Below are 10,112 nucleotides of genomic sequence, written 5' to 3'. Positions count from 1 at the left end.
CATATTTCAAAAGAGCAGTTAAGATCTGGCTTTTCTTTCTCTTTAAGCAGATTGATACATCAGCCTTTGTTCTGAAGGATAATGTCTAGACATAAAGATTTTGTAAATTACTGTAATTTACTGAGAAAAGCACTTGCCATTGAGCATGTAATCTGTGATCCTTTTTATATCTTGTTTTGCTTATTGTAGTTAAATATTAATCACTGTACAATATTATCAAGTTGTGAAACTGGTGGCTCTTGTAATTGAAATCAATAAGCAACTGAGTGGAATGGGCTACCTCCATAGAGTATAGGAGTTTTAGTCTAGCCTTCTAACTGGAAGCAGTGGAGTTAACCTTCTTCTTTAAGGCCCATCAGATGGCCAGAATGGCATACTATATGTAAATCAGTAATAAATTCATATGTTGTATCATTTTTTAAATTATTGTGAATGTGGTTATGGGTTTTTTGTGTGGGTTTTTTTTTTTGCTATCATTGTTTTCATGTGTGTTTTAGAAATAGCTAATGATATATGTATGCCATTCATGTTCAACAGAATAAATGGGAATGATCTGATGATGCCCCATTATTAAATATCAGCATGAAAAGTACCCCGTCTTCCTTCAGTATCCTTCTTCTGGAAACATACAACTCTGTTTTCTGATCTAACTGTTACTTTACTAATCTGCCACCCAATTCTTTCTCTAGCAATTCTGCGAGGCTTGAAAAAGAAGGGGATCCAGCAACCAACTCCTATCCAGATACAGGGAATTCCTACTATGTGAGTGTTGCAAGAGTACTGTCAGCCTGCTTCTGAGAGGTCACTACTAAGCACTATGCGAAGAATGCAAAATTTTATATTAATTATGCTCTCTATTTTCGCTGTATCCCCATGGTAAATCCATAAAGAAACTGAACTTTAAAATCGTGTACCTTTTATTATGGCAGAAGTGTTTAGGTGAGGGAGTCAGATATTGGCAAAGTTCAGATCTGTTTTTAACCACAATAAATATGCGGGATATTTGATGCTGCAAGATGATTCGCTGCAATCCTCCCCCCCTAGCAGGGATTGGTCCTCTTCATTTTCTGGAAAGTGGTAAATTGCTGGTTTGGGATAGTAAAGTTGGAGCCTGGAGATTACAAAGAGGAATGAATCCAAATGATGGATTAGGTACCTGTTTTTTCTTGGTTTTTGTTTTATGGTTTATTGTTGTTAGCCATCTAGAGTTCTGTTCACAGAATGGGTGGCCATATAAATCATTTAAATTTAAATCTATCATTGCAAGGATCTGATTCATATTTATGATGGTTGCAGCGCCTCGGAGTCATGTGAACAACTTTTGTGACCTGACAAGCAAAGTCAATGTGAAAGCCAGATTCACTTAACAACTGTGTTACTTAAGAATTGCAGCGATTCACTTAACGACTGTGGCAATAAAGGTCATAAAATGGGGCAAAAATTTACTTAGCAACTGACTCGCTTAGCAACAGAAAAAGTTGGGCTCAATTGTGGCTGTAAGTTTAGGACTATCTGTACTGCCATAGTCTTGCCATGCATGGCAGTTCAGCTCTCCACCCCTCTGACTAGGGCAACCGAAAGAGCTTTTGTAGCCCTGTTTGTTCTAACTGCAGCATTTTCTCCTTTACTTTCCTCCACAGACTTTCCGGTAGAGACATGATTGGTATTGCCTTCACTGGCTCTGGCAAGACCCTTGTGTTCACCCTCCCGGTTATCATGTTTTGCCTGGAGCAGGAAAAGAGGCTGCCATTTTCCAAAAGGGAAGGACCGTATGGGCTCATCATCTGCCCCTCAGTAAGTCCCCCGGGTTTCCCTGTGCATGTGCATTCGGCATGGGGAGTGGTTTGGTCAAGAGAATAAATAGGCTGAGTGACAGCAGTCCCTAGCTCAGACATGTCAAACACAAGGCCCGGGGGCCGGATGCGGCCCNGCATTCAGTCTTAGCTCCACAAGGCCGTCCAGAAACAACGAGGAACCAGCCCCTGCTGTGTTGGCCCCACCCCCTGGGTGCATGCTGGAGAGGTGTCACCCTTTGTGAGGAATGAAGAAATGGATCATGCCTTGGTGCTTGCCCCGGTCCCACCCCCTTCTGCCAGAGACCCTCAGATCTGTCCCACTCCTGCCCAGGCCCCCACAGGCACCCTTGACACTAACGATGTAGAGCTGGTCATGCCCACCCAGTAGGCCACACCCACTCCATCCACGCCCACCCATTAGGCCGCACCCCCCCCCCCCGGCCTCCCCGAGGGCAACTGCAATGCTGATGCGGCCCTCAATGAAATTGAGTTTGAGACCCCTGCCCTAGCTGATCAGGTTTTTGTTTCCACAGAGGGAACTGGCTCGACAGACTCATGGCATCCTGGAATACTATTGCCGCCTGCTGCAGGAGGATGGGATGCCTGCCTTGCGCTGTGCTCTTTGCATCGGTGGCATGTCTGTGAAAGAACAAATGGAGACTATCAAACAGTAAGGGTGACATTTGAAGAACATTTAAAGCAGAGTGGCTACATTTTCCCTGTGTGGGGGTTAAGGAAGCAAAGCAGTATTCAGCTACTTGATCTAATACGCTTTCTTCCTCTTCCTACATAGTATAAAAAGATTGCGCTTTTATTGGCAGTAGGATTGGCCTGTTATTTCTCAGCTGCAGAAATTCCTCTTTTGAAAAGATGTTGATCTCTATCTCACTGATACTGACTTCATACATATCTAAATCTGGTTCCTGCCTTGCTACGAGTCCAGAGCAAAAGCCACATTAATCTAATTTTCATTGTTGAAAGTAGGAAACCACAGCTATTTCTACATGCAAAAATAGATAGTGGGTTGACGTGGTGCATGTGAACGCCCATGCACATGTATCATCCTGCCCTCGCATCGGCTTGCTGTGCTTCACCAAGATGACCAGGTGCTGTGCTTCACCAGGATGTGTGGCATATGTGGCACAGAATTACCAGTTATTCCACTTTTATTGGCAGTGATCCTGAATGATATCCCTGGGAAGGAAAGAAAGCCTCATTGTTTAATGATCCTGCTCCAGTGGCATCTTAGGAAGCAGCAATCTGTTCCCACCATGTAGGAGTTGATCTGCTGGATGGTGATAAAAATAGGAAAGGCCCCTAGAGACCCTGAAGCCGTAAATAGTAGCCAAGATCTGTGTAGGTACCACATTTATGAAATGCAGTTTCCCTGGTGAGATACAGAGGCTTCACAAGGGAATAACCATATTTTTACTCTTATGTTTCTGTTATTGTTACTAGTACGGGGCCCTTTGCAATGTTCTAAACCTTCTGTTCTCACAGTGGTGTACACATGATGGTGGCAACCCCAGGCCGTCTCATGGATCTATTACAGAAAAAGATGGTCAGTCTGGATGTCTGCCGCTACCTGGCTTTGGATGAAGCTGACAGGATGATTGATATGGGTTTTGAAGGAGATATCCGCACTATCTTTTCCTATTTCAAGGTACTAGGAAGGGAAGACTTTGCTCCAAATGTGATCCCAGTCAACCTTTGAGCATATTCCTTGATTATTTTTCTCTCAGCCTTATGCATTTTCTGTACCAGAGATGTGGCTAATGATAACTGTGGTATTTTCCTGGTCGAGATAAAAGCTTTAGGTTAGTAGTAGACATAAGATTTAATCTGCACCTGATAGGATCTTATTTGTATGTTGGAGGTAACCATTTGTTGGTCTTACATAAACCCGACAAAACATTAAACTAATTGGAAAGATTGCGAGGCAGATTGGCAATCTGGTACATGTGCTCTTTTTAGAAATCAAGCACTGAGTAGGTAGCACAGATGTTTGAATAATATATTGTGAACAGCTACTTATCATAAAAATTCTTCTTTCTCAATTACGAGAAAGAAGAGCCAGTTTCCTTGAGAATATAGGATAAAATTTAATGTTTGTCCTGCCTCTTGAGATAATTTGTCTTAGTTCATAGCCAAAAAGCTATGTGGGCCTCTAAGCCCTTTTTCCTCTGGCTATTAGAAATTCTGCCACCTATTGTTTTCTCTTTCCTCTAGTACAGGCATGTCAAACTCACGATGTCACGTGACGTCACACGACATATTGCGACTTTTTCCCCATTGCCGGCAATGGGGTGGGCGCGGTTTTGTTGTGATGCATCCGGCCCGCGGGCCGGCAGTTTGACATGCCTGCTCTAGTACCTCCGTTCTAGCATATGAATTCTTGCAAGGCAATATTTATGCCTTTTCAAACTTACTTTTCAGAAATGAAAGATGAGATTTGCAATGTTATAAATTGCTTGCCTAGTACGAATATTGGTCTGTAATTATTCAGACCTCCGAATGCTATAAAATGTATTCTGTGACCAGGTCTGGGAGCAGAATTTTTAGAGTGGCATCAACAAAGCAAATTGTCCATTATTTCTTTTTTTTTAAAAAAAATGTTTTATTAATTTTTTAACATAATCACCTTAATATTCGGTAAACAGTGTGTTGTCTGGGTTTACATTTAAGAAACATTCACTAACAGTTGATTTCTGTAATCTATAATCCGCATAATCACTTTACTTGATTTCCTCCTTTCCCCATAATGTTCTCTTTTACCAACCTTAAGTTAATACAATTCTTGTTGTTTTAATGAATGACGATTGAGTATAAAAGTTTTCTAATATTTCTACAGATAATAATCACATCATATAATATTCCTTTTCTATCTAGTCATTCTGGTTGTCTCATCATAGATCCTGTTTACAGTTCTTGTTTACATTTGTTTTTCCCACAATGTTCAAAACATTCTTACTGGTTAAGATTTTCTCAAAGTTAATTACATTTAAATATTTAAGTCAATTTTTTCTCATGTAAGCCAACCCAATACTTTTACCTTTCTTAAGGAATAAATAAGACTAAAAAAAGAAATAATAATAATAATAATAATAATAATAATAATAATTATTATTATTATTATTATTATTATTATTATTATTATTATAATAATAATAATAATAAGATAGTATGCTACTTAAAATCCCTATTTCCTATAAGCTAATACATATTTATTTCCCCCCCAAAAATCGTTCTTTTTTACCATAATTAAAAATATATTTAATCTTTAAATATTCCATTTAATAAATCTAGTCCTCTAGTCTTTTAACTCTTATTCAAAACATTTTTAATCCATTGTAATTTTCTTAAAGTCAATCACCTTTAGATATCTAAAACATTTATATAAGCCATTCCAACTCTTTTATATTGCTCATATCAAGAAATAAAATAAAAAAGAAGAAAAAGAAAGTACTATGTTACTTGAGGGGCTCTTCCCTGTTAAAGTCAAATTCACATCCAAAATTTTTCTATTTCTTTAACCTTATTCGAACAGGTGTTTCTTTTTTAAATATTCTCTCTGATAGGCCCCATCGTCTATTTTCTTAATTTTCACTTTAGCCTTTTTCTTTTGCCCAATCTTTCTTAATATGTTCTGCTGAATCAAAGAATCTTTCCATATTCTTGTAGGTGTTATGTAGATATAAAAGATAAGTCAAGTACAATATCTTTGTGAAAGGCATATGCCCATTCATTTTTGTTGAAAATCTTTTTCTTTCTTTTTCTCTCTGCTTCTCTTACCATTTTTTGTCTCTCCAGTTCTAGTGTTTTTCCTGGCATCTCTGCAGTCCATTTTGTCAAATCTTTTTTCTTATCCTCAAATTTGTTTTGTGGTTTTAAAGTATAAGTTGTCTTTTCCAAATCCAGTATTTCTTGTAATTTTTTCCCCACTTGGGTTAAATCATACTTTTTTGTTTTGTTAGGTTCCATCTTTAAGTCTCTATCCTCAAATTTGTATTCAGTTGTCTGTTTTATCTGTTCCTTCTCTGTGGTTGTTTCCTCGGGATTTTTTTGTTGTAAAGTTAAATTGGAGATGAATTGGTTTATATTTTCAAAGTTATTTTGGATTTCTTTGTGGTTTGAAATCATTGTTATTTGAATTAGTTGCAACATAAGGTTCTTTCTATAAATCTCTGATTTTCCATGATGACCGAGAATCCAAATTTTCTTTTCTCTGCAAATAGCTTTGGAGTCAGAGTTAAATAGATACTTGTAATCCAGAAAGTTCAAAAAAGTTTTTTTTGTTTATTCCCTGAAGTTTGTAAGTCTCACTTTGTCTGCAGCCCAGATTGTTTTCTTTTTTGTCACAGCTGTTCTCTATTGTTAGAGCTTTGAAGGTCACAGGTAGAGATTAGTTTTTTTCAGATTTTGCCAAGTCCTGCATGAAAGCCATAGCTGTCATAGTCTTCATCCACCACTAGATGTCAGCACTGGTTTATTTTTCAAATTTTCAAAATGAACAAATTGCCTTTAAAATGAAAATCTTAACCATTCAGTAATTTCAAACTTATCCAAAGTTAGGTTTTATAGTCATTTCATTTCATTTCAATACGTTTTGGTTAATTTGCCGCTTCCGTTAGTAAAAGGGTAGGGCAAAAATCCCCCTCCTTCACTTTCAGAGGTTTTTTGCTTCTTGGGATTTTTTTTTCTTCAGAAAAGTTGATAAGTAGGATAGAGAAAATCAATGTTCTTACCCAGATTCAAATGCGCTGTTTACAATCAGCTTAAAATAGTGCTTTTGACTTCGGTTGCTTGCAGCTTGGGCTGGACTCTGAAGTTAGGCTAGCCTTTCTCCTGTTGATTTCTGGAAGGCTTCTCCTGGACCAATCGGGTCGACCGCCGTCTCTCCGAGGTCCCGGGGATTTTCTTCCTTCTTTGCCACCTCTTTGGGACGGCTTCTGGCCCATTTGGGATCCCCTAACAGGAAGAAATTCATTGAAAGGCATGGAGTCCCGAACCCCTCGATTGCTACGCTGCTGTGCAGGACCGGAAGTCCCATCATTTCTTATTTACCATCTGTGCTTCTCTTTTAGGGACAACGGCAGACCCTGCTCTTCAGTGCCACCATGCCTAAAAAGATTCAGAATTTTGCAAAGAGTGCCCTTGTAAAGCCAATCACAATCAATGTGGGACGTGCAGGAGCTGCCAGTTTAGATGTCATACAGGTATGTCACTAGTTTAGAGCACTTCCTTAGCCTGGGTCTGATTGTACTTCAAACTGTACTGCGTAGGGAGTCCAAATTATAGTGAGCTCCCTGTGAGTTCTTTAGTTTGTGGGTATTGGGTAAGACAGATCTTAAAATGTTCTGTTAATTTATTATTTAATTATTATAACATCTTATTCAGCAACATTATCTTTATTCATGCATAATCTCGACCTTAGTTTTTCATATCTATACTCAATACTTCAAGGTCCTAATCTGTTGAGCCCTAATGAGCCATCCTGTGCTGACTTCTCGGTAGTATCTTTCACTATGTTTCTCTGGTTCTATCTAGGAAGTAGAATATGTGAAGGAGGAAGCTAAAATGGTATATCTACTTGAATGTCTACAGAAGACTCCACCACCTGTAAGTTCATCCCTATCCTGATCTGATCTGATCACTCCCAAAGTCTTCTTATCTGAGTTTTCTGCACTTGTCATAGAAAAGGAAGCAGTACTGCATGAAAACAGTCTGATTTTTGGCTGTTGTGTCATTGTATTTTATCTTATTTTTGAAACAGGTTCTCCCTTTGAGTAAGGGACTGGAGTACAAGCATCACTTATCTTTTGCTTTCTTTGGCAGGTTCTTATTTTTGCTGAGAAGAAAGCAGATGTAGATGCAATTCATGAATATTTATTACTCAAAGGTGTAGAGGCTGTGGCCATACATGGTGGAAAAGGTCTGTGAAACCTTTTGGTTTTGAATAAAAGTACTCCTTTGGTCCTAGACCTAAAATGCAGTAATCTGAAAGTGCAGGAACTCGATATATGATATGATTTTCTGACTTAACTATAGTTAGATTAGATATTTTGAAAATATATCTTCCTGTGAGCCACAGTTCTAGCTTGATTAGAAGATAGGACGTCTTTTATATCACAGAACTGCAATGATGTGGTATGAAGCATGGTAAAGGTTAGAAAAGGATCTAGAAAAGAAGATTCAAGCAGGAGCTCCAGCAGCTGTATCAGATTTTTTAGGGCAGGGCTTTTCAACCTTTTCACCCATTGTACCACTTTTAGGATATGGCAATATCCGAGTACCACCAGTCGCCTAGCAAGGTGTCAAAAACTTGATGACAAAAAAAAAGGAAAAAAGTGATAAAGTACAGGTAGTCCTCGACTTACAACAGTTCGCTTAGTGACTGTTCGAAGTTACAATGGCACTGAAAAAAGTACCCCCCAAGCCACAGCCGAGCAAGACAGCGCCCGGCGGCGCTCTTCCTCCTGTCCAAGGTTGTTGTTGTTGTGAGGCATTTCTGTTGAGGATTGGCAGCGGGGGTGGGATGGGGGGTGTTTGGTTTTTATTCCCCCCATCTGCTGGGTGGTTGCAGCAGGATTTGGTCACTTCACATGACCCTGGGACACTGTGACCGCCATAAATATGAATCAGTTGCCAAGCATCTGAATGTAAATCACAAGACCCTGGAGATGCTGCAACATTCCAGCTGATCGGCACTTCTTCTGGGCTCAGCAGAAGCTCCAGGATCAGTGCTGCTTTCCAGCTGATTGGTGCTTCTTCAGGGCTCAGCAGAAGCGCCAGGATCAGCGCCGAGCTCCAGCTGGAGCCTGGCGCTGATCCTGGCGCTTCTGCTGAGCCCTGACAGTCCTGCAGCTCTAGCCATCTCTCGCTCAGGCTTGTGCTGTGCTGCCACCGGTTCAGCTTATTCCCCTCCCCCGCTACTACTTTTCTAGGATGGTCGCGTACCACCTGCCAGGTGCCAATGTACCACAGGTGGTACCCGTACCACTGGTTGAAAAGCCCTGTTTTAGGGAGTTCTCAGTATTGCCTGTGGTATCACATGCATCTCAACACAAATTATTAAACCAGCTTTGGACAATGAAACAGTTCACTCTGTGATTTCATAAAAGCGACCATGAAGATAAAGGCCCTCTTGTTCTAGGAGTGTGAATCATGCTCACAGTGAATGGAAGCTTCTGGATTAAGGATGAGGTGAAATCCTTCTCTGCTCTTCTTAATGTATCACTTCATCTTGCAGACCAAGAGGAACGGACAAAGGCTATTGAGGCTTTCCGGGATGGCAAAAAGGACGTTCTTGTTGCAACAGATGTTGCCTCCAAAGGCTTGGATTTCCCAGCCATCCAGCATGTCATCAATTATGACATGCCCGAGGAGATAGAAAATTATGGTATGAAATAGAGGGACTCCTGGGGGGGGAGGGGGGGAGTTACCAGGTTCATTTGTTGGAATCCTTAAACATATGCAGAATTTATCCAGTGTGACAAAAAAATTTTTGTCACACTGGATAAAAAATATTTTAAAAAATATTTTTAAAAAAATTGTGAAAAAACAATTTGATCAGCAGAATTTGGCTTACTGGTCTGCTGCAGAAGTTATATCGACAGTATCTGAGTTCTAAAATGGGTTCAGCTAAAATAGGATATGAGACACCTGCTCGCTTTTCCTCTTATCGCGTATTACTGTATCTTTTAGCTTTATTACTGGGAAGAGTTCAAGAAATGAATGGCTGGGAGATGCAAAATAGCAAACGGGTGTCAGCTGCTGAGGATGCCCAAAGATTAGGAAGAAACGAGGCTCCTCCCTGCTGCCTGTGAATTTGAATTCCTTTTGTGGCACCAAACAGAGCTTCTCGTAGGCTAAGGGGGCAAGTGGTGTCATCGGCATCATTTTGCAAATATGGACTATGTTGTTGGAAGAAGAATAATAATAATAATAATAATAATAATAATAATAATAATAATAATAATAATAATATTGATAATGATAAAGTTGGAAGGGACCTTGGAGGTCATCCAGTCCAGCCCCCTGCTCAGGCAGGAAACCCTATATCATTTTGGACAAATGGCTGTCCAGTTTCTTCTTAAAAACCTCCAGTGTTGGAGCATTCACAATTTCTGGAGGCAAGCTGTTCCATTGATTAATTGTTTTCATTGTTAGGAAATTTCTCCTTAGTTCTGGGCTGCTTCTCTCTTTGGTTAGCTTCCATCCATTGCTTCTTGTCCTGACTTCAGGCGCTTTGGAGAATAGCTTGACTCCCTTTTCTTTGTGGCAGCCCCTGAGATATTGGAACACTGCTATCATGCC

The 10,112-nt window shown here is 39.9% G+C and overlaps 1 protein-coding gene across 1 annotated transcript in view; it reads left to right on the top strand.

Moving 5' to 3' along the window:
- The window catches only part of LOC107300484 (probable ATP-dependent RNA helicase DDX41), a gene marked incomplete at its 3' end in the record, with an annotated part of 12,299 nt that extends 3,104 nt beyond the window's left edge, over positions 1-9,195 (top strand). The window contains exons 4-11 of the mRNA XM_015829810.1: positions 690-762; positions 1,641-1,794; positions 2,330-2,466; positions 3,297-3,459; positions 6,881-7,012; positions 7,344-7,415; positions 7,632-7,728; positions 9,046-9,195. Coding sequence (XP_015685296.1) covers positions 690-762; positions 1,641-1,794; positions 2,330-2,466; positions 3,297-3,459; positions 6,881-7,012; positions 7,344-7,415; positions 7,632-7,728; positions 9,046-9,195 — 978 coding nt within the window. The remainder of the gene's footprint in view (positions 1-689; positions 763-1,640; positions 1,795-2,329; positions 2,467-3,296; positions 3,460-6,880; positions 7,013-7,343; positions 7,416-7,631; positions 7,729-9,045) is intronic.
- Positions 9,196-10,112: the final 917 nt, after the last annotated feature.

This window comes from Protobothrops mucrosquamatus, unplaced genomic scaffold (assembly GCF_001527695.2).
Source record: "Protobothrops mucrosquamatus isolate PMUCROS unplaced genomic scaffold, P.Mucros_1.0 scaffold7225, whole genome shotgun sequence".
Classification (NCBI taxonomy): domain Eukaryota; kingdom Metazoa; phylum Chordata; class Lepidosauria; order Squamata; family Viperidae; genus Protobothrops; species Protobothrops mucrosquamatus.
The sequence above is the reverse complement of the archived record's forward strand: the minus strand, read 5'-3'. Positions and strand labels throughout refer to the sequence as shown.